The 25,217-nt window shown below is 37.8% G+C and overlaps 1 protein-coding gene across 4 annotated transcripts; it reads left to right on the forward strand.

The window, feature by feature from the left end:
• The first annotated feature begins 5,428 nt into the window (after nucleotides 1–5,428).
• On the forward strand, nucleotides 5,429–24,244 carry SLC46A3 (solute carrier family 46 member 3). 4 transcript variants are annotated; one of them, XM_020997209.2, is made up of 7 exons: nucleotides 5,429–6,020; nucleotides 6,191–6,239; nucleotides 6,872–7,085; nucleotides 11,667–12,537; nucleotides 13,765–13,848; nucleotides 19,603–19,759; nucleotides 22,638–24,244. In XM_020997209.2, the coding sequence occupies exons 3-7, from the start codon at nucleotides 6,894–6,896 to the stop codon at nucleotides 22,720–22,722; spliced, it is 1,389 nt and encodes a 462-aa protein (XP_020852868.1). In that variant the 5' UTR covers nucleotides 5,429–6,020; nucleotides 6,191–6,239; nucleotides 6,872–6,893; the 3' UTR covers nucleotides 22,723–24,244. The 4 variants fall into 4 exon arrangements, with proteins under 4 accessions (XP_020852868.1, XP_020852867.1, XP_078003186.1 ...); XM_020997208.2 differs by having other exon boundaries at nucleotides 5,430–6,020; nucleotides 6,191–6,371; XM_078147060.1 differs by having other exon boundaries at nucleotides 5,430–6,371.
• The last annotated feature ends 973 nt before the right edge of the window (nucleotides 24,245–25,217 follow it).

Raw genomic sequence — 25,217 nt, forward strand, 5'->3', positions numbered from 1 at the left:
ACGTTGTGTATAATATCAGCAACATGAGATGATCAACTATGATTGATTTAGCTTTTCTAAGCAATACAGTGATCTAAGACAAGTCCAAAAGGCTTATGATAGAAAATGCTATCCACATCCAGAGGAAGAACTGATGATGTCTGAATACAGATTGAAGCATACTATTTTCACTTAATTTTTTCCTTTTCATGTTTTTTTCCCCTTGTGTTTCTTCTTTCACAAAATGAATAATATGGAAATATGTTTTACATGATTGCACATATATAACCTATTGCTTATCATCTTAGGGAGGGGGAAATGGAGGGAGGAAGGGAGAAAATTTGGGACTCAAAATTTTATATTAAAAAATGAATGTTTAAAAATGTCTATTTTATGTCTATTTTATATCACCCATATATTATCTAATTTATTAGTACAGAGGTGCATGTATATAATTTACACATAACAAATATACATATATCTGAGAATCATGGTCCAAGATATTTTACTGAGGAGGTAGATAGCATGTTGCATGATGAGTCCTTTGGAATCATGGGTGATCATTGCATGAATCAGAGTTCTTAAGTGTTTCAAAGTTGTTTGTCTTTACAATGTTGTCATTATTTTATGAAATGTTCTCCTGATTCTACTCACTTCATTTTGCATAAGTTAATACATATCTTCCCAGGTTTCTTTGAAACCATCCACTTCACCATTTCTTTTGGCGCAATAAGTATTCCAGGACATTCATATACCCCAATTTGCTGAGTCATTCCCCAATTGATAGACACCTTCATAGTTTCCAGTTTTTTTCCCAACACAAAAAGAACTATTATAATTATCTTTGTGCATATGGGTCCTTTCTTTCCTTCTTTGATCTCTTTGGAGTACAAGCCAGAAAATAGATTGTGAAAAGAGAGGAAAGAGTGGAGTCTTCACCCTGTAGGCCAGTGATTTGACTTTGATCCTAGAGAAAATCCAGACTGTGTTGTTAAAGAGATGGTTAATGAACACTTAGAAAAGGGAAGCAGGAATTGCCAGGATCTAGCACGGCTTCCTCAAGAACCAGTCATATCAAACTAATTTTATTTCCATCCTTGACAGGGTTACTAAACTGATAGATAAAGGGAATGTGGTTAATCTAAGTTACTTTTTAGCAAAGTATTTGATAAGGTCTCTCATTCTCTTGAAAAATACAGAGAGATGTGGGATAGATGAAAGTACAATTAGATGGATTTTAATCTAGATAAATCGGTGGATCCAAAGAAGAGCAGAGTAATCATTGATGGTTCACTGTCAACTTAGAAGAAGGTCTCCAGGGGAATATCCAAGAGATTGTCCTTGACCCTGTGCTTTTCATCAAACAGATGAAACTGAGAGGCATGGCAAATATCCTAGATAGTGAAGTCCCCTAGATGATAAAGGATCCCAAAAAACTTAACAGATTAGAACATTGAATTGAATCCAAAATAGTAATTTTAATAGTGATAAAAGCAAAGGTTTATACGTGCATTCAAAATATTGACTTAATGAATACAAGATGAAGGGTGCATGGTTAGATAGCAGATTGTCTCAAAGATCTGGGAGTTTCTGTGAAATGCAAGCCTTGACTGAATTAAGAGAGCTTAGCTTTCAGAAATGAGGAAGTGATAGTTACATTAGACTCTGCCCTAATGGACCTTGTCTAGGATATTGCATTCATGTCAGAGTACCATATTTTTAGAAGGATGATGCCAAGCAGGAGAATGAACAGAGGAAGGCAACCAGGATAGTGAAGGAATTCCAAGTTCATTCCATATATGAAGTGGTCAAAGGAAATAGAGATGTTTAGACTGGAGAAGAGAAGATTTATGGGGAACATGACATGTATCTTTAAGTATTTAAAGGGCTGTCAACTGGAAGATGGATTAGATTTTTTTCAGTCCTGGATCCAGGGAAAAGAATGATGAGTGATGGGGGAAAGTTGCAAAGAGGCAAATGTTAGGCTTGACATAAGGAAAATTTTCCTAATAATTAAAACTAAACAAAAGTGAATGGAATTCCTGGGATGCTAGTATATTCCTCCTCATCAATAATCTCCAAGAAAAAATCTGGAAAACTACTTATTATGTTTGTTGTAAAACAGATTGGGGGGGGCCTCTCTTTCTCTCTCTCTTCATATATACACACACATATACATATATGTATTAGATGATATAGAATATGTTAATAATACGCATCATATTAATAATATATTTTTACATTATCCATTGTTAATTATTGTAATTACCATTTACTGATGTTGGTTATTATAATATTATTGTATTAATATAATTAATATATAAGCATTGTGCATTATATAATATATAGTATAATATACTGTATATATTAGGTATATCTATATGTGTATGTATACATATACACATATGTATGTATGTGGGTATATGTATTTTGTATTTTATATAAGTATGTGTGTATGTGTGTGTGTGTATACACACACACACACACACACACACACACACACATACGTATATAAAAAATAGTGAAGTTTTTTTCCAATTGTGAAATTCTGTAATTTGGATAGGTCTTTCCACCCTGCCACAAAGCAGGCAGCACTGAAGCCTTACTTTGGAGCATGAGTTTTCCAGGCATTTGTTTGGTGAAGAGGTCCTAAACTCTTCCCTACCAGGGAATGCCTACACAAGGTAATGATCATTTGGGAATGATGGGGAGGATAGGGAGAGTGCTGAAAATGTCTCCATTGCTTGGTTTTTTTTCCTATTGCTTTACTTTGGTTTTATTTTTCAAGAAGACATTTTGCTATTTAATTTATGAGTCCTATCTAATCTGTTAATGGAGCAGACACTGGACAAGGGCTCAGACCATATATTACACCTACCTTGAACTCCAAAACTTGTTGGCAATCTTGGGATTCCAGAGTGAGTAGAATATGTGTCATAGATAGTGGCTCTCTATTTTCTCACTCTCCTAGAATGAGAATAACCCAGGGTGATGATAGTACTCCCTTCTAAGGCAGATGGATGATAGTGTATCTGGTAAGCTAAACTTGGCATAAGGAAAATCTGAGTTTCGATTGAAACGCTTAATAGCTCTATGGTTCTGGGCAAATTACTTAACCTCTTAGCCTCAGCTTTGTCATTTGTTAAATGGGGATAATAACAGGATCTATGTTACAGAGTTGTTGTTTAGTTGTGTCTGACTCTTTGTGAGCCCATTTAGAGTTTTCTTGGCAGAGATACCAGAGTGGTTTTGCCATTTCCCTCTCCAGCTCATTTTACAGATGAGGAACTGAGGCAAACAGGGTTAAGTGACTTCTCCAGGGTCATACAGCCAATAAGTGTCTAAGGATGAACTTGTACTCAGGAATATGAGTCTTCCTCTCTACAGGCCTGGTGCTCTATCCCCTGAGCTACCTAGTTCCTTGAGTTGTGAGGATCCAGTAAAATGCTTTTTTAAACATTAAACCGTAAATGTTACCTATTCTGAACCTCCAAAATCACTGTTTCAGTATAATCTTCAGACATTTCTGTCATATGACAGGACTATGCCTGTTTTCTTTCATCTTCTATGTATGAATGCAATGTATGAACACTTGCATAAATTCATCTATGTCATTACAATAGCAGAATTCTCATATCTCCTTATCAAATGTCATTTCTAAATTGCCAAAAAGTGCTTAATATAATAAACTCCTCACAACATTTTTGAACTTGCATATAGTTGACTGTCTTGTCTCAATGTCATTTTCCCTGTAAGGAAAAAGAGAATTTTAACATCTGGCATAGATTCAGCCTTGTTCTATTGGGAGACCTTCATATTTTCTGCCCACGTATTTTAAAGTTATCAGATGATTCTCTCAACATTGGACCAAGTCTTACAGCCAAGTCCCCTCTATACACTGGCTCCCAATGAAGATCCTGGTGTATTTTATTTCATTAATTATTGTTACCTAAATCAGGAAGACCGAGCAATCGACCTGTTGGCAACTATTGCCAGTATTACAAGGGCACCTCTCTCTTCTTATAAGGCTGCCTTTCTTTATCCAGCATGTGAATAAGTGAATGAATCAATGAAAGAGCTTTTATTAAGTACATACTATGTGCCAAATGCTGAGAATACAAATATAAAAAGCAAGACAGCTCTGTCTTCAAGGAGTTTACACTCTAAAAAGGGGAAACAGCGTATGTAGGGGAGTGATAACTAGGGTGGGATACTTGATTGGCTTGTCCTTTATAGGAATTATAGTGTTGATTTGATTACTGTTCCCAAAGAAAGAGGAAGAAAGTAAAGTCTGAAATTCTCTAGATTGGTGACACCCCTCAATGACCCACTTAAGCATCCAAAGCTCTTCCATTGGCAATAGAAACTGGAATTCACTCTCATAAATATGCCATTTGATCCTCAATACAATCCTGTGATGAAATCTAGGGAGATATTACAATTTCCCCTTTATAGATGACAAACCTGAGTCTCCAACAAGGTTATAAGTGACTTGATCAAGGTCATAGTGGCAGAGCCAGGATTACAATCCAGGTTTCTTTATTCTGGAGCCAATGTTCCTTCTCCTCTGCCCCAATGCTTTCCCTTAATATTACTTGATGAAAGAAGAGAAAGTTTTATATGCAGCTACCGTCTCAGAGATGGGTAGCCAGAGTAGAAGAGTTAGATATAGTCTGGAAAGAGTTTCCTCTTTTTTTCCTATGAATAGCCAGGAATACATATGTGTCCTCTGCAGTTTCTCTCTGCCCCTGATACATAGAAGAAGAAGAAAAATGGTCAGAACACATTTTCCTATTTTTGGCTTTCATGTCTTAATGAGAACGTGTTTATTATCTGGGTAGATTCTGTTGGCATTGGCCTAGGGGCAGACCCGTTGGGTAGTTTATCTAGGGACATGGACAGGCAGAAGAGGTTGTGCCTGCACCACAGCTGCACATAAAACGTTGGAAGCTGTCCCAGAATTTAAACTCTTGGGGAGATGCGGCCAATTTTCCCTTTTGTATTTCTGCAATAGGCTGGGAACGCTTTAGGTTAACTTGACCCATGCCTTCGCTGAGTCATCTCATGCGACTAAGGTTTTTGGTGCTGAAGCAAATTATTTAGGACCGAGATTGCTTCATTAAAAAAATAGAAATTGGCCCTCAAATTGCCCTGTACAAGACGCTAGGGTTTGGTGGAAGTTTACAACTCGTGAAACTAGAATTACAGTAAAGTAACTCCTCTCGGCCCTCCGTTCCCTCCTCCACTAAAAACCTCACTACAAAACCACAAACACTGTTACGCAACTTGACAGAAGGGCGGGGCCGGGAGAGTGAATGACACCGGCCTCGACCAATGGCTGGGATCTAGCAGAACGCGGACTCCAATGATCGGCTCGGGCTCAGAAAGAGAGCAACAAAGTCATCTTTGATGACACCCCCGGCCCTTGGGTTTGCTTCCAGCCACTCCCACGCTCCCTCCCCGCAGCGCTCGCAGTAGCTCTCCCGAGCTCTCTTGTCCTCGGACCGGGCGTCAGCGGGAGGCGGCCGAGGTTCCCATTGGGCAGCGCCGCGGGGCGGACGTAACTGTCATTGTCCCCATCCAGTGCAAGAAGGCGGAAGGGGGAGAAGGAAGGCTGCCTGCCCCGCTCCGGTGGAATGGGCTGGAATGAGTGACAGCAGAGCTGCTGTCGCTCCCCCGGGAAGAAGGAAGTGAAACAAGCAGAGGGGTGGGAAGAGCCCCAGGAGGGGCAGGGAGGGAGCCCGCTTTAGGTGAGGTGCGAGGGAGCCGACCTCCGGAATCCACAAGACACCTGGATACGGGAACTCCCATTCGGGCACCGCTATACGTGCCAGGTCTACACTGCAAGAGAGACTACGGGCTAGGCCGAGTAATCAGACCACCCTCCTGAAACCACCCCCTCCTTGTAATTGTGCGCGTCCAAGTGGCATTCGGTTCGTTTGTGCATCTAGAGTGGCCCTGAGAGTCCTAGACTGGCTTAGTGGAACCAAATTGAGCCCTTGCTAATTTCACTTTGGTTGTGTACACCTGGCCACCTTCAGGTGAGTAGACCTGGCCACACAGACCGGCCGCTTCAGGTGGATGGACGTGGCCACACAGACTGGACGCTTCAGGTGGGTGGACCTGGCCACACAGACTGGCTGTTTCAGGTGGGGCTGATCTCATCTTTCTCCTCCTTCTCTTCCTTCTGCCCCTCCTCCTCCTCCTCCAGTTGCTCGTGACAAAGACGTGCTGGCAGCCGGCCTCACCCCGAGGGACAGGTGAGTCTTCTGACTCCCAGAGCAGTTGCCATGATATAGCTAGGAAGCTGTGGTACTGAGAGCCAAGGATAAAACTGGGACCCTAACACTCCCAGACTCCTGCCCTGACCAACAGGAAGATTTGAGCTTAAGGTGAGTCTTAACAATCCTCTTTTAGCTTTTCCCACGGACTTGTCCTGTAAAAACAGCCCTTTGTGTGAGGGAATGGCAAATATGCCAAGATAAGTATGTCTGATTAGGCAATAGTGATACTCTGAAGGCCACTTATAATTTGCACAATAAAAACCAGCGGGCGAATTAATTAATTGAAATTAAATTAAAAGAATTATAAAAGCAGAGATCTGTAATGTGTTGGGTGGCCAGAGCTGGTAATGTAATTTAGTAAAGTTTGTTTCCCAGTTTTAGTTAAAAAAAAATACCTCCTCTTCAAAATAGAGAATTTGAAAACTTCCAATTTACTGAGACTCCTCCTCTTAGGTAAAATAATTTCTTCTATGGTCAAGTGTAAACTTCCTGAGATCTCCTTAGTTTTTCCCCTTTGCTCCACAAAACTTCAACTTCACATTTGCTTTTTTAAAAAGTATACTATAATACTGAAATAATGTAATTATTGATTTTCTTTTTTTTTTCAGAGAATTAAACCAGACCTTTATCATGAAGAAGACTTTGTTCATAGAACCTGCCATTTTCCTTAGTGCATTTGCTTTGTCTTTGACTAGTCCACTGACAACACAATACATTTATCGGAGGATATGGAAAGAAACAAGTAACTATAGCTATATAGATAATAGCAATGTCTCTGAATGTGAAGCAAATAAAAGCAATCCAATTTACGAAATCCAAAAGGTAAGAAATAAAAAGATGGAATAAAAGGTAATAAGGAAAATGACTTGTAATTGTAAATTAACATGTAATGAATGAGAAAATTTAACTATATACTCTCTGTCATCAACAAACATTTGGGCAAGTGGGGACTGGAAGTTCGAAATGGGGATGTTGGCTCTATGCATGAGCTATTTTGATATAATTTTATATTCCAGAAATCAGTATCCCATCTAAACATGATGGCATTGCATAATCTGGAAACAAAGCAGGGAGAGGGAATATGGCAGTTAGTAGAACTCTCAGGCCATTGTCTAAATATACAATGACTACATTGTAGGCCTCAGTGATTCTCTCTTCAAATCTGTTTCAGAAATGGCTCAATGGAAGAATTTCAAAGAGTAGGGAAATCATAGCTAGCACTTCCTGTAGGCTCACAGTTGGTATCCAACAAATAGTCCTTGGGCATATAGATAAGAGTGAGACCTTCTGTAAAAAAGGAACAATCATTCATTTGATAATTGACATTTGTGTTGGACTCATAAACTTGGACTGAGACTCAAGAAGGCCTTATTTCAGATCCTGTCTCAGACACATAACAGCTGGATTGGTACAAAAGAAAGAGATCTGGTTTTTGTGCCAGAAGGATCTGGATTTGAATCCTGACTCTACTACTTACTACCTCCCCTGTGACCTTCATTTCAGTCACTTTATTTTTCTGGGCCCTTCATCCTTCATCTGTAAATTGAGGAAGCTGGGCTAGATAATGTAAAAGATCTGTAGTTCTAAGTCACCTAGCCTTTCTCTGATCATTAGTTTCCTCATATGTAAAATGAAGATAATAATTACACCTTTGTCCCATGGTTGCATAAATGCAGCAAAGAAAGTCAAACATACTGTGAAACCTTGAAGCACTACATAAATGTGAGTTATCGTGATTATTTTTATATCAATTGTTTGAATTATTTCCTGAATATCATCTGCATGGAATCTTAGGTGGGAACTTTATATTATTTAAAATTTATGAATAACAAGCTGGTTTATAGAGAAAGCTATAATAATGTTTGCTAGTTGCCAAAAAAAAATGTTTGTTAGTATATTAGGTAACACCTCAGTTTTATTCAGCAAGCATTAATTGAGTCCCTATTATGTGTCAGGCACTGTGCTAGGCAGGTGTGTTGGGGAGGGATTGAAGTTAGGAAAGACTGGAGACTAATTAGAAGACTATTGTAAAAGTCCAAGTGGGATGGATAAAGCTAAGTGGTATGGTGCAAATAGTGCCGGGGCTGGAGTCAGGAAGAATCATTTTCCTGAGTTCAAATGCAGCCTCAGACACTTAGTAGCTGTGTGACCTTGGGAAAGTCACTTCACCCCGTTTACCTCAGTCTCCCCATTTGTAAAATGATCTGGAGAAGGAAATGGCAAACCGCTCCAAAATCTTTGCCAAGACAACCCCAAATGGGATCACCAAGAGTTGGACACAACTGAAAAATGACTGAAAAGAGATGTTGTGGAGATAAAATCAGCAAGACCTGGTACCTAATTATATGGAGGGGAAGAGAGGAGTGAAAAGTTAAGGATCATTCCTAGAATTTGTACCTGAGTAACTGTAAGTATGATGATAGCCTCAACAATAACAACAACTCAATCAGCTAATCAAACATTTATTAAATGCCTGCTGTATGTGTGTATCAGGCCTTGTGGTAGGGATACAAAGGCAAAGATGAAATATAGCCCCTGCTGTCAAGGAACTCATATTCTGTTAGGGCAGGTAAATATTCTCCCAAAAGTATTCAGTTTCTCTGTGTAATATCTTTCTTTACCATCTTTACTGGAACCTTATTTTAAGCTGGGCATATATGATTTGATGAGCATATAGAAATAATAGCAATAGGGAAGCTGGGAAAAGGAGTGACCCTGAGAGTAGGGGGAAAGATGGGCTCTATTTTGGGATGCCCCTGGGACATTCAACCAAGGGCAGATGTCCAACAGGTAATGGGAGATTTGGGGTTTTAGCTCAGGAGATAAATGAGATATATAGATATATATAGATCTGGTAGTCATCTATATGGAGATGGCAATCCAGACTGGGAAAATGGTGTGTGTGTGTGTGTGTGTGTGTGTGTGTGTGTGTGTGTGTGTGTGTCTTTCATTGAGAGCTATTGACCCACAGGATAACAAAGACAGTGTGAGCCACATAAATATACAACAGCTTAACTTCAGAGTTTTTTTCTTAAAGAAACACAAAATCTTCCATTTCTCCATTAAAATTAGGAAAGCAGAGCATAAAGTAATAAAAATTATTCAGGAAACCCTTGGTATTCCTGGATATGTGACTTACTATTTTGGATATGGTGGTATTTGGATCCAGCTAGATAGTATAGTGGATAGATCCCTGGGCCTAGAGTTAGGATACACCTGAGTTCAAATCTGGCCTGTGTGACCCTGGACAAATCACTTAACCTCTGTCTGCCTTGGTTTCCTCAACTGTAAAGTGAGATAGTAACAGTACTTACCTCCCAGAGTTGTTGTGAGGATCAAAAGCGATAATAATTTTAAAGCTCTTAGCATAGTGCCTGGCACATAATAGGTGCTAAGTGTCTTCTCTTTCTTTCTCTCTTTTTTCTTCTTTCTTTCTCTCTTTCTTCCAATATTGTACTGAAAGTACAGCTATTAGTATATTCTCCCACTTAGACTTGTCACACTACATTCTGCCTTTATCCCCTGCCTACTCCAGTAATTTCCATAATAAAAAAAACCCCGGAAAAACAAAAAAACAAAAACAAAAGCAAAACCACAGGCCCTCATATGCATGCTTTTCTCTAGTTGCTTATCCATGGAAGACTGATAAGAAATTTATCTTAACTAGGCCTTAGTTTGGGTATGTAGATTGCTGGTTCTTCCAAAGGACTTGAATTGCACTATAAACCTTCGGAAAGACCTGCTGACTTTCGCTACCTTAGAAGTCACTGCTGCCTACCTTGTCACTCAATTTTGAAGATCCTTACTAGCTTGGAAATTATTCTGCATAGTCCCAGTTAACTAGTGTCGGGCTTTCAGTTGTGGCTAACATACCTCAGAGGGTTTGAAATTTTTTCCCCTTAATAATGTTTTAATTGTCAATATTTTGGAAGACTGGCAAAAACATTTTTTAAATCTGTTCTCTATTCCTCTCTGTGTGTGTGCCCTCTCTATATCTCCATATCTTCTTTTCTAAGCCTCAGCCTTCTTCTCTGACCCTAGGTTTCATGATCTTTCTCCTTCTGCCTCTGGCTCTCTGTATATCTCTGTTTTTATTCTATTTATCTTTCCCATCTTTGCTTGTCTCCCAATATCTACATTTTTCCTAAAACTGATAAAGACACTCATACAGATCCATTTACAATGAGTATGTAATGTATATGCCAATGAGTATATGCCTTATTCAGCCTATTTACATTTTTCATATCACCATGAAAAACTTCCAAAGTGCTATTTCCACAATTGTAGGCATATCACGCCCTCTAGAAGAGCATTTTTATGTAGTGAGTCAAGGACACTTGGATTCAGAGTTCCTACTCTGAGACATCCTGGCTGTAGTACTTTGGACAAGTCACTCTCAATGCCATACAGAACAGCTGTTGATGTACATAGGTAGATGGAGTTTCTTCAAGGGAATTCCCTATGCCAATGGAATTATAGGTCTGGACAAAACGAAGCAAAAACAAACAAACAAAAACAGCCCGACAAAACCTAAACCACTTCTATACTTAATCTGTATCGATTAAGTCAGAGATCGAAGCTAATTTGTGGGGTAGCAGTTTTTCTAACCTCCATTTAAATTCAATTTCAAGGAAGCTGTGCTGATTTTATCTTTTCTAAAGCTCTCCATATATATTTCATTGACTTGTATTAATGTTTCTCCACTAAAAATACTCATCCAATACCTCATTATGTCATGGATAGGACCATGGATTTTTAGGAACTATGGTAGTGTAGCGTGAATTATGTCTCCCACACCCGTAATGTTCTTCCTCCTCTCTCATACCTCCTGATTTCTCTGGCTTCCTTCAAAACAGCTGAAATCCCACTTTCTACAGGAGGCTTCTCCTGGTCTCCTGCTCTCCTACCCCATTACTAGTGCCTTTCTCTCAGAGATTACTTTCTAACTACTCTTTACATATCTTGCATGTACCTAGTTATTTGTATATATTATCTCTCCCTATAGAATGGAAGCTCCTTGAGGGCAAGAATTTTTTTTTTAACTTTCTTTGCATTCCTTACACTCAGCACAGTACCCAACACACAGTAAGCAATTAATAAATGCTTTTGACAGATTGCTTTTTTGACTGAGGGCATACCGTTTTGGAAAGGGTTCACATCCTGGCCCTGTGATGTCCGTGATCTGAGGCCCAGACTCACCAGATTCATAAGGCTCACCATCAGGGGTTGGCCACTAGATGATGAGTTTTTTGGTCATTGAAATCCATCAGATTATCGACTAAGAGGGTGTCATTTGCATTAGTCCAAGGGGATGAAATTGTGAATCCTTTTTAAGTTTCAAAGTATACTAATAATATTGATTGATTACATAATTATATTGATTTCTTTTTTTCTTCTTTGTAGGAAGTTCAAAAAAAAACCTCTCTTTTTAGTCTTCAGATGGACTTAAGTGCATTGATTCCTGGAATTGTAGTTACCTTCATTCTTTTATCCAGGAGCGATCAAAAAGGACGAAAAGGGCCTCTGGTTTTGTCTTCTATAAGTGCTCTTGCAAGCAACATTTGGCTTTGTTTGCTCTCATATTTGGGCTTACCTATCCAACTTCTGATAGCATCCACTTTAATCAGTGCATTTTGTGGCAATTCAACAACCTTTCTGGGAGGATGCTTTGCTTACATAGTTGATCAATGTAAAGAAGAGAAACAGAAAACTATACGGATAGCCATCGTTGACTTAATACTTGGACTTGTTACTGGATTAACAGGATTGTCTTCTGGCTACTTCATCAAAGAACTTGGCTTTGTGTGGTCATATTTTATTACTTCATTGGCTCTAACCGTTAACTTGATATATATTGTATTTTTTCTTGAGGACTCAGTTAGTGTATCTTCATCTCAGGATTCTTCCATGTCATGTAGTACAAACTTTAAAAAATCATTTTTGAGAGCTTATATGCTTTTTAAAAATGTTACTAGCAAACAAAGGACTTTGCTCTGTTTGCTACTTTTTACGATGATTACTTATTTCTTTGTAGTAATTGGTTCATCTCCTATATTTATCCTTTATGAACTGAATTCGCCTCTCTGCTGGAATGAAGTCTTCATAGGATATGGTTCATCCTTAGCAAGCATATCTTTCTTGACTAGTTTTCTAGGGATATGGATTTTTTCTTACTGTCTTAAAGATGTTTACATCGTCTTCATTGGAATTTTTACCACAGCTGGAGGGATGGCACTGACTGTATTTGCCAGAACAACACTGATGATGTTGTTAGGTGAGTTAAAAACTCAGTCCTTTGATGCAACCACACTGAAAGGGAAAACTTTTATTATAACATGCCCACTATCTGTATAGTATGGATGGGATTGAAAATGCCAATGGCTCCTAGGAATCAAAACTCAAAAGGAGAGGCAAATTGTCTTGTTCTTTAAATGAAATAAGACCTCAACAAATAACAAGGCAAATTATCAGTAGATTGATGAATGAATCTATTAGCTGAGGAAGGCTTATGCTAACCCAAAATTTAAGAAAGAAAAGATTGCACTCAATTTATCATCAATTGAACAGCTAAAAAAGGATTAACTGAAAGAATTTAAATATATGAACTAATCTTGATTTACATTGAGGCCTCAAGCTTTCAAGAATCCTTGTTTTGGAACTATTAGTGTATATTAAAATAAACAATCCTTGTAGACCAGTCCATGCCAATAAGAATTTATTCCAAAATTTCTGTTCCAGTGCTTTGCAGAACCAAAACTAAACCGCTATATGCCTTATGCCTAAAAATCAATTAATCAACAAATATGTAAGCACCTACTATGTGCCAGCACTATACTTTTTCCTCTGATTTGAAAAAACTGTATTTTAAATTTTCTGGAATCACTGTACATAAGGACAAGTATGTGGTTGCACCAATATGTATACATGTTACACTGGATGCTTAACATATTAATGATTAGAAAGTAAACTGGTGCAGTAGAAAGAGCCCAAGATTTGGAGTCAGTGGACCTGCATTCAAATCACAGCTTTCTCTGCTGCTCATTATCTGTATGACCTTGGGCAAGTTACCTAGCTTCCCTGATCCTGAGGTCCCTCATCTGTCCCATAAGGGGTTGGACCAGATTGTTTATTTTATCATGAAAGTAACAAGTGGCTTATTTTTTTTTTCAAACCAGACTAACAAGCATGATGCTGGGCACATGAGAGGTCCTTAATAGATGCTTATTGATTGATTCTTAAGCTTAAAGTACATTGATTTCAATGGGATAACAGCTCTGAAATAAACCATCTGGTACAGGTGGTGGGGTGGGAGAGGGAAGTTTGTTTTTAATTATTCACCAGAGATTTACAATTGGCCAAGTCGGTTTGGGCCTTAAGGTCTGCAGAATGAGATGCTTTTGGAAGAGGAAGGGAATAAGAGTTTGGTTTGGTTTGGTATTTAGTTAAACATTGATCAGTTTCCTTAATAAATAAATGACTTTTAATGATTTTTTTCCCCCAGTCAGGATCCCTTTCCTCTTCACCTTCATGCCCTTGTCTGTTCTTCGGTCCATGTTATCAAAAGTGGTTCCCTCTACTGAACAAGGTGAGTTTAATATATGAAAGAGACAGATTGTTCTTACTGTTAAGAGATCTGGAATTCCAGATCACAAAGGATCAATTTATACTTCCTCATTGTGCCCTACAGCTTTTAGGGTTTTGTTTGTTTTCTACATTTTAATCAAGTGGGAAACTGTATTAAGAAGAAGTATGAGAGTATCCATTAGGGGAAGGATGAGGAGGGAAGAGATGGACCTGTAATTTCACTGGTTGAGACAACTCTCCGTGAAAAACTCCCTTTACCAGAGCAGTTCCTCAACTGCCCTACAGTTTATGGGATACTCAGAGGTAAAGTGATTTGTCCAGAGCCCTCCTACACATGCTATTGCATGTGTCTGAGGGGGCACTTGACCCCAGGTCTCCGTGACTCTAAGACCAGTTCTCCATCCCCTATAGAAGTCAACCTACCGTATCTCATTTACTGGGCTGGGGTTTAAAATCTACAACTGATATTTTTAACTTCAATATTCTATGTATATATGGCAAACAGTGTGATATAGTGGATAGGAACTTGGCTTTGAGTCAGGAGAATCTGTATCCATGTCCTGCCTTTGACATCTACTAGCTGTATGACCCCAGTGGACAAATCACTTCCCCAAGCAGCTCTCTAAGGTGGACTGTACTGACCTACGGGAGTGGAGGGAGCTCTATGAATTGATTAAATTATCAGTCTGGTTTAAAAAAAGGTGTTAATATGGCTTTGTGAATAATCTAGGAAAATTCTACCAGAATCTCCCCTGTCAACTCGTTCTTGGGTGGCAAGCTTTAAAAAAAATCCTCTGATCCCTTTAAATTCTTATAATTGCTTGTAGAGACAGATAGATGGAACATGGCCTAGAGTTAGGAAGATCTGATTGTGTGACTTTATATGTCCTAGATTTAGCATTCATATGTATACACTAACTGGGTTTTTGAATTGCACTGAGAATTAATAATACCTGACATTTTTGTTGTTCAGTCATTTCAGTTGTGTCTGACTCTCTGTGACCTCTTCTGGGGTTTTCTTGGCAAAGATACTGGAGAGGTTTGCCATTTCCTTCTCTAGCTCATTTTACCAATGAGAAAACTGAGGCAAACAAGGTTGTGACTTGCCCAGGGTCACCCATTTAGTAAGTGTCTGAGACAGGATTTAAACTCAGGTCTTCTTGTCTCCAGTCCTGGCTTTCTAAACACAGTGCCATCTAGTTGCACCTGACATTTACACAGCACTTAAAGGTTTGCCAATTAATTTATTTACATTATCTAATGTAAACCCTGTAGGTTAGGTACTATAGGTATTATTGTCCACATTTTACAGATGAAGAAACTAAGTCTCAGAGAGGATCAGTGATTTGCCCATGGTCACACAGCTAACAAATGTCAGAAATAAGGGTTGATCCCCAGCAGGTCATCCTGCCTCCTAAGTCCAGCATTCTTGCTATACACCATACTACTTCTGTTAACTATGTAGAAATAACCCTGAGTACCTTTACCAAGTAGGTGCAATGAATAATGCATTCATAGGTCCTCATTAGAATAAATCTCTCACTTAAAAATGGGAGCCACAGAAAACATGTTGTTGTTCAGTTGTGTCCAGCTCTTCGTGACCCCATGGACCATACTGTCCATGAGATTTTCTTTGTAATGATACTGGAGTGATTTGCCACTTCCTGTGCCAAGGGTTTAAGGCAAACAGAGGTTAAGTGACTTGCTGGGGGGGGGGGGTGTCACATAGCTACTAAGTGTCTGAGGCCAAATTTGAATTCAGGTCTTCCTGACTCCAGGCCCAGCACTCTATCCACTCTATCCATCTATCTAGCTGCCTCTTAAATATGGAATTTAACTTTACATTTGTAAAAACTGTCAAGACACAATAAAGAAAGGTTCTTATTCTGTTTTTTTTTCATACTTCTTTAAATCTACCTTGGTAGGTATAAATAACTTGGATGACACATAAAGGCCATTGGTAAACAGGAATTAACTCACATTTTATGAGACATTGAATGTCTTAAAAAGGCTTTTGTCTCCTTCTACCAAGAAATCTACATGGATCTGCTCCAGTTTTGTTTTTGCTGTTAGTCAATAAGCATTTATTAAGCACCTACTATGTGCCAGGCACTGTGCTGAGTACTGGGATACAAAGAAAGACAAAAATTGTCTCTGCCCTCAAGGGGATCACATTCTAATGGGGAAGACAACATGTAAATAACTAGGTACACATAAGCTACATCCTTTTCAAGGATGACAGTAATATTGTGAATCTGAGTGACTGGGGGAAGGGTGACAGCTTCAAGAGTAACGGGGAAATTTAGAAGAAAGGAACGTTTCAGGAGAAAGATGAATTCTGTTTTCTACATGTTACATATACATGTACAAATACAAGAACTAGATGTATCTGGAAATCATCCGGACAGAGATAATAACTGAACTCATGGGAGCTGATAAGATCACCAAGCCAGACAGCATAAAGAGAAAAGAGAAGAGGTCCCATGACAGTCTAAAGATGACCCTTCCCTCCCCTGCCACTTTAACAGTTTACTGGGAAATTGTCAGCTTTTAATAGGATAATTGGAGTATACTGAATAAGTAGCTAGTATTTTCCACTGGCATTACTAAGGTCTTCAAAAACCTTTGTTGATTTGACTTGACTTCCTAGGGATAACTTTTTAAATTATCATTTTAAACTAATTTGCTGTATATTTGACGCTATATAGGTTGGCATCTGAGAGATGTTTTTTTTTTCCAATGCCTTATGAAATGTGGCATTATGGAATGGATTTATTTTGGGAATGATCTAATCCAGCAATCATTTATTCAGCATCAACTTTTACCGTAAGGGCAGGTAGGCAGCGCAATGGATAGAGTGCTGAGTCAGGAAGACATCTTCCTGAGTTTAAATCTGGCCTCATATACTTACTAGCTGTGTGATCCTGGGCAAGTCATTTAATGCTGTTTGCCTCAGTTTCCTCATCTGTAAGATGAGCTGGAGAAGGAAAGGGCAAGCCACTCTAGTATCTGCCAAGAAAACCTCAAATGAGGTCACAAAGAGTCAGACATGACTGAACAACAACAACTTTTACTACACGCTTAAATTATTTGGATTTTTTTTTCTTTGTTTCATGGCTCATGATGAGCCTCTTCACTTTTAGGCTTATCCTTTGGACACAAAACTCAGTCTGTCACTGGGACTATGCTCTATGCCTTCCTGCCCTAAAAGAAACTGCTTGTTATTTTGAGGGATCTGTGATCTCATTAATAATAATAATTGTTATAATAGCTAACATCTGTATAGAGCTTACCATATGCCAGGCACTAAGTGCTTAACAATTATTTCATTTGATCCTCACAACAACTCGGGGTGGGGGGGTGTTATTATCCCCATTTTACAGATGAGAAAACTGAGGTAAACAGAAGTTAAGTGACCTGTGTAGGCTTATACAGCTAGAAAGTATCTGAGGTCATATTTGAACCCAACCCTGACTCCAGCCTGGGTGCTGTATCCACTTTACCACCTAGTACCTTATCATTGATGTGAGTGCTTTCTTCAATGGTACAGATTGCTACCTATCCATACCTTCTGTTGTGCAACTCTTCCCCACCTAAATCAGCCACAGTGCTCCACCATCATGCTAGGGGGTCTTCTGGTTCTCTTGACATTGTATGAGATGCCAGTGGAGTACATGGGCTGTCTATTGCTTATCCCATATTCTCAATCCATGACTGGCTCATCTTTTCCAGTCAAAAGTGTCCCTGATGACTTCCTTTAAAATGTCAGCCCTGTGAGTGGGGAGGCTAAGGCTGGCAGGTCAGTTGAGCTCAACAGTTCTGAGCTGCAGCAGGCTAAGCCAATCAGGTATCCAAACAAAGTTCAGCATTAATATGATGAGCCCACAAAAGCGGGGACCACCAGATTGCCTAAAGAGAGGCAAACCAGCCCAGTTCAGCTGTCCTGTGATGATCTGACTGGGATTGAGCCTGTGAATAGTCATTGTACTTCTAGGCAGTATGAGGCAGGGAGACCCAGTCTAATAAAAACCAAACGTTTCCTTTCTACTCTTTGTTGGTAACATATTGTAGCCTACTTAGAACTAATATGCCCCTCAGTTTATTCTTTGGAGAACTGTTGTGTCCCATGATTTGCAGCTCTACTGGAGAACTTTGGTGGTTATTAAAAACGTTGTGCAATTTCCTAAAGGCATTTCCACCTGTTTTCTATGTTCTGTTCAATTTTGGGCCCAGTTGATTGTTCATCCATAATGTCTGTCCAAGATATGTGTATTGGTGGGTGAGCTCATGGGTTTTCCATACAACTGCATATTAGACAATAGGCATTCTTCATTGACTTATTCTTTTCCCATGTGGGTAAAGGGTAAGCTTTTTTTGAGCTAGTATGTATTCCACTTAGGAGACTCTGCAGTGTTCTGGGGCATTAAATAATTGGCCACAATGGGATCATCTAGGTCCTCACCATCTATAGGGATGGTGTAATTTGCACTGGATTGAATTCATGAGCATGACAAGCACCTTTGGCAAGCTAAGCCTTGCTTATTATAACCAAGCAAATGAGTGGGAGACACCTTGTTGGGGAAGAATCTATAATGAACATTTTATTCTTTTAGAATAGTCAACAAACAAAAGCCCAGGAGGGTGTTGTGTTCTTTATACCTTTCAGCCAATTGTGTGACTGTAAAGATGTGGGCTGCTGTAGAATATCATTTGAAAAAGTCTATTTCTTAGTCTTATCTTCAAGAACTACCTTAAGGCATGGGTAGATCAATCTCATAAATATTCGTAGAGATAGGAAAGTAGGCATATTTTTATTTCCTCAATTACCTTTTATGGGGGGAAGGGCAAGAAGGTCTGAAACTATTTTCAGTCCTTTGGTATGTACCACCCTTTCAGATACTTTGAGACTTGATCACTCAACGTTTTTTATAACTGTGGTGCCTCCATCATGGGTCTCCTCTGTACATGCTTGGTCTAGTGTCTATCTTTGTTTTATTTAATGACATTTCTACTTCTTCACTGTAGCACACTGAAAGTGTTGAGAAGTTAGGATCCAAATGTGATAGCTTTGCTGGTATTGATGGGAAAAGAGAGTTTGTTATGGCAATAGTTGCAGTTTTTATTCATTTTTGTCTGTTTTTTTTGTTTTCCTTTCTAGACACTTAATCCTTAAAGCAGATACTTCAGAAGGGGAAATCTCCTTTTGGGACCACTAGGATTTTGCTGTCTATCGATGGAATAATATTTTAATAGAGCCACATTAGCTTTATCATTTAATACCTGGTAGAAATGGGATTCAGGATCGGTGCTTTGGAGGGTGGGGGCAGGGGATATGGATAAAGATCTCAGGTAGGGCTGAGGGAGCAAAGAAAAATAAACCACTAATTTTATAATTTTGCAAAACAGCTGTTTAAACGAAAGAGTTAAGACCAAAATTTATGTCTTATTTTGGTTATTTTAATAACTCATCATGCCTACATGACTTTCAAAGATAAACCTGCCTTGTATTAAATCCCACTTTAGTGAAAAGCATCATAGCAACATTCATGAGACTTTAATGATCTAAAACGGGTGGGGAACCTGCAACTTGTAGCCTTGATTGAGGAGGCAGGTTTCCCACCCCTGATCTAAAAGGTTCTAAAATCAAGGAATTCAGTAGGTAGGTAATGGGACCAGATATTTTCTGATCCCTTTCTGAACAATTTCACCCCACTGAGTACTATTCTTTCAATTCAATCATTTGTTTTTCCCGCAGGTACCTTGTTTGCTTGTATTGCTTTCTTAGAGACGCTGGTTGGAGTTACTGCAATTTCTGCCTTTAATGGCATTTATTCAGCCACTGTTGCTTGGTTTTCGGGATTCACTTTTATGCTCTCAGCTGGCCTTTTATTAATCCCAATTATCAGTCTATGGTATGTCAATATTTAAAAATTGTTTAACTTAAGAATATGAAAGTCAGCATAAGAATGTGAAAATCTCTTGACCTAGCTTACATAATTTGCACAAGTTGTACATTACAATGTACTCTTCTCAAGAACTTTTAGCCTTAACAAAATTTGTCAGTTTTAGAGTGGAAGAGGAAAGATGAAGGCATACATGGTCACAGATAATAGTACAAAGAAAAAATAGTGATTAATAGGGGAACATAAAGGTATTATTATCTCCTTAAATACAGTAAAAATTATTTGATTAGAACATGAGGATAGAAATGTATTTTAAAACCACAGGAAATCACTTTAATACCTGTTCAGCTTTTGACGAATCTTTTAAGCTGTCATCACCTCAATTTCTCATCTGTGAAATAAGGAGGTTGGAACTTTACTTCCAGTTTGGACATTCTGCTATTCAGAAGGATACTGATTTCATAGAAAATAATTTCTTTCAGATAATATCCCCTAAACCTGAATTCAACCTGTATTCTTGGCTAAATTTATAAAACCAGGTAGTTCACTGCACAGGCTATCAGGAGACCAGAGCTGTCATTCACAATCAAGTACTAGCGGATTCCTATGTGACTCTATCTTTGTATTTGAATATAAAAAGAAAAGAATTCATAGGTTTAGAGCTGGAAGACTATTGATTCTAATCCCCTCGACTTACATATGAGGAAACTGAAGTACATAGCAGTTAAGGGACTCACCCATTGTCACACAGCTAGTAAGTGTTGGAGGTGGGATTTGAAGATCAGATCTTCCTAACTCCAGATCCAGTGCCTTATCTGCTATGCCATGCATACATAAATCCAATAGTATTAGAAAGTGTTGAAGAATCAAGATTAGAAGAATGAACGTAAAAATAGATTCACATTTCCTTTTGTTTTCCAGATACTCCAAATCATTTGTCATCTGGGTAACTGACAGCTAGAAAAGGAGGAACTATTTATATAGTATTATTGCTATTCAATATAGCTTAAAATAAACATAACATCACTACCATACTAGTAAATATAAGCATAAATATCTGTAGATCTATAGATATGTATTATATATGCAAATATATGTATGTGTGTATATATGTATGTATATATGCATATTTGTCATACTGTGTTCAGGGAATTGAATGGTGGATAGGGTAGCAGAAATATACATGGGGTGGGGCAACAGTTAGAATCATGTTCTAGGTCTTTATTTCCTTTTCCCTAAGTACTGAGGTGCCATGGTTGTTAGAGGGACAGGCAAAATGCTTGTTGTCTTCTGGTTTATCAGATGTGTGCAAACAAAAAGCCCATGCTCCGGACATCTTGACTATTGAGATGTTATTTAGTTGTTTCAGACTCTTCTTGAACCCATTTGGAGTTTTCTTGGCAAAGATGCTGGAATGGTTTGACATTTCCTTCTTCATCTCATTTTACAGATGAGGAAACTCAGAGTTAAATGACTTGCCTAGGGTCACACAGCTAAGTGTCTGAGGCTAGATTTGAACTTAGGTCTTCCTGACTCTAGGTCTAGCACTCTATCCATTGTGCCACCCAGCCACCCAATTGAGATATTACATTGCTTTAATAAAAAATGATAAATAATAAAATTATTATTTATTAATATATAATTATATAGAAATCCAATAATTTATAAGTTTATTATTTATTGAGATTATTATATATTTATAATTATACATTTCTATATACATATGATTGATTCTTATATATTATCATATTTATTACAAACTTATGAATAAATTAAATATATAATTATATACAAATCTATAATATAATTAATTATTAATTATCTAAACTAATAAAATATATAATAAAATAAAATCAGTGAAATGGAAGACAATTCTTATTGGAAATCTTTATTCTTTTTCTGATGTACTATGTTTTTATTTTGTTAAACATTTCCCAATTGCATTTTATGTTTTTTTATATATAATTTTTATTTTTTTCTCAATTACATGTAAACAAAAATTTTTAACATTCCTTTTTGAAAATTTTGAGTTCCAAATTCTCTCCCTTTCTTTCTCCCCTCTCTCCTCATTGCGAAGGCAAGCAATTTGATAGATTTGACATGTACAGTCATATAAAACATTTCCATATTATGTTGAAAATCTTTAAATACATGATATATATAGAAGCCATGTGTATCAACAGCCCATGTAGAGTCTTACCTAAAGATGAGTTCAATGAAAAGGTTTCCTGAAATCTTTTTATCCCTACAAAGCTAAAATGTGCTTATTAAATTAAGACTATTACCAGCCCCTTTGGCTGCTGACAACAGTCAAACAAGTGGCTTCAAAGCATCTCAAAAGTTTTAGAGACCTAGTCTCAGATGGAAGATAAAGCTGAACCAGCTCTTCTGTCAAACCATGGTTCTCTTGTTCTTCCATGCTGTGGTTTCCTGCTGAGGCTATAAGGAGACAGGTAAAGAAACAGAGGAGCACAGGACACTGGATTTTAGATTTGGAGCCTGAAAGGATCTTAGAAGTCAAGCCCACCCACTGCATTTTGCAGATGAGGAAACTAAGCCCTAGGCTCACAGGGATATTAAGTCACTCAATGTGGTGGGATTTGAATCTAGATCCTCCTAACTCCAAGTCTTGTGTTCTGTCCACTACACCACCTTTCTTCCCTCCGTCTTAATTCATACATGAGCCTTCTTTCACTTTCCTCCAAGGCAGTTAACAGCATTTTATTCAAAATGACACTGTGTATGCCTCTTTACTGCATAATTTGATAAGAAGACTGTTGGCTAGGATAGGCGGAATGAAAATTACTGATAGACTCAGTAAATTGCTTTATCTGTTTGAAAACATTTTATTTATTCATCTATTTATTTATTTGTTTGTTTTTTGCAGTGTTATAATGTGTACTAGCTGGGATGAAGAACACCATGAGCTTCTTATACAAGAAGAATCTAGGGAAGACAGCGTAGTCAACTGAGCCATTATGATGTTTTCCTTATTCATTAGCATTGTCATATGCTCTACCTGTACGATAAATGAAGCGATGGAGCACATGGTTCTCTACCACACTGTTAACTAACTCACTGCTAACTAGAAAATAAGCCCCTATCAATCAGGGATCATGTTTTCTTTTTGCACTAACTTTGGTAGGACGCTATCTATATACATTGAGCACTTAGTATTGGAGTGATGCTTAAAATGACACGTTAATACCAATACAGAGATGGAATTTTTCAATGAGCTATTTCCTTTTTTTTCCTTTTCTTTTGATGTCTAAAAAGGGATGTAAAACACAACGGCCCAGGGAAGCTAGTGAAACCCCAGTCTGTGAACTCCAATCCTGTGATGTCAGTGTTTACCTCTCGAACAAAATACATGTCATCTTTGTACCTTGGGCTTTTCATCTATGTAGCTTGTGAGGCAATACTGATCTGCCTGTCAGGGATGTTTAGATCAATAACTAATGGAAATAATAAAATAATAAATATAACATAGCAGCACCTAGTACCTGGTATGATACATTGCACTTAGTAAGTGCTTAACAAATGTTTATTGAATTGTCTCTATTGGCAGTTACCACAATGTGGAATAGAATCACCCCTAAAATTAGCTATCATTGTGTCATGGCTAACTCAAATTTGGTTATGGCCAAAATTATGAACCTCCAAAAGGCAAGCCACCTGAGCACTATGGTTTTGTTTTTTTTTTAATTTTCTGGTTTCTGTTAATCTTGATAATACTCCCAATTGTGTATATGGAGATGGTTTGAAAATGGAAATATGGGCTTATACAATCAATTTTTAAAATCTTTTGAAAAATTAAATTGAAAAATATGAAGTATTGTATGATTATATGCTACTCTTTTCTGCAAGAAATGTTCACACTATATAATCCCTATAATTTTAATTATATAAACAAAGATCAGAGTAAGCACTTAATAAATATTGGAAGAGGCTGTCCCAAGTCTTAGTGCTGTTTTTAAGCTTTAAGTATCAGAAATATAAATGCTACAAACTTAAACATTTGAAAGGTAAAAAAATTTAAAACATTGGCAAGTTTCTTAATGAATCCAACGTAATCACTGTCTTTGTCTATTTTTGAACTTTGTAAAAACTTCCATCCACTGCTGCTCAGGGACTGAAAGGATTGCGTTTGAAATCCCAGGCTTAAGATCATGAGAGAAAGTTTGGATACTTTTGTGATAGTTTTGACGTGATCGCCTAAGAGTCTCAAATGATTGAAATGGATAATCAAGAGTACCTCCGTTACCAATCCAAGGTCTGAGAAAGTGTCATCCATAAACTGTCCGACATGTAATGCATGACAGGATGAATTGTCTTGTTAAAATTAAATTATTAAAAATCTACAAAACTAAATGTAAAAGAAATTTAAATATTAATTTAATATTTAATTATTAACATTAAAATAAATAAAATTGATTTTATTAATTAGTAAAATGTTAATAAAATTAATTTAAATAAAATTAAATTTTCAGCTGATGTTTTTTGTAAGTTTGTAGCATGTATACTTCTGTAGTTAGTGAAGCTTGAAACTTCACTGAGACTTTTGGGATACCCCAAAGAGTAATCCATGGGGACAGCACCTTACTTTAGTGATATTTACTATGCTGTATAGGACTTACCACATTATAACCACACAGTAACAATTAGGCCATGCATTTGTACCTGTCATTGTCACAGTTATATAATAATAACCACACTGGTAATATATCACATAGTGAACTTTCCTCATAGAAGATGTCCAGTGTGTGAAATCAACTTGCAGTTTCACTGTTCTGAACATAAATAATACTAGCTAAACTTAAATGAGATTAAACCTGACTTCCACTCTGCCACAATGAAGCCATGGCCTCTCCATGACCTAGGAAACTGTGATTTTTGTCACAGTTGAACAATGTATCTCCTCGTCCTAATTCCATGAGGTCATGACCCTCAAAAGAAAAAGGACAAGGTGCAGCTGACAAAGCACATCCACTGGTTCTTGTAATAAATCCAAGAGGAAAAATGATCTGCAACCAAACTTTACATGAGGGGGAAGGGGAAGGTTTTATTTTTCACCTTAAATGGGCTGAAAATGATGTTCTTAAAAACGTCTCCAAACTTGAAAGCGGCAACAAATAACTCAATGATAGTGTCTATTAATTGGAAATTAAGAGGATGCCCATCAACTGGGGAACGGCTGAGCAAGTTGTGGTATATGAATGTCAATAGAGTACTATTGTGCTATAAGAAATGATGAACAGTCTGACTTCAGAAAAACCTGGAAAGACTTATATGGTCTGATGCTGAGTGAAGTGATCAGAACCAAGAGGACTTTGTACACAATAACAGCCACGTTATGCAATGACTAAGATGGTTAAACTGAACCCTTCTCAGCATTAGAAGGATCTAAGACATCTCCAGAGGCCTCAGGATGGAAAATGCTGTCCACATCCAAAGAAAGAACTATGGA

Source organism: Phascolarctos cinereus, unplaced genomic scaffold, assembly GCF_003287225.1.
Source record: "Phascolarctos cinereus isolate Bilbo 61053 unplaced genomic scaffold, phaCin_HiC Scaffold_726;HRSCAF=1367, whole genome shotgun sequence".
Lineage (NCBI taxonomy): Eukaryota > Metazoa > Chordata > Mammalia > Diprotodontia > Phascolarctidae > Phascolarctos > Phascolarctos cinereus.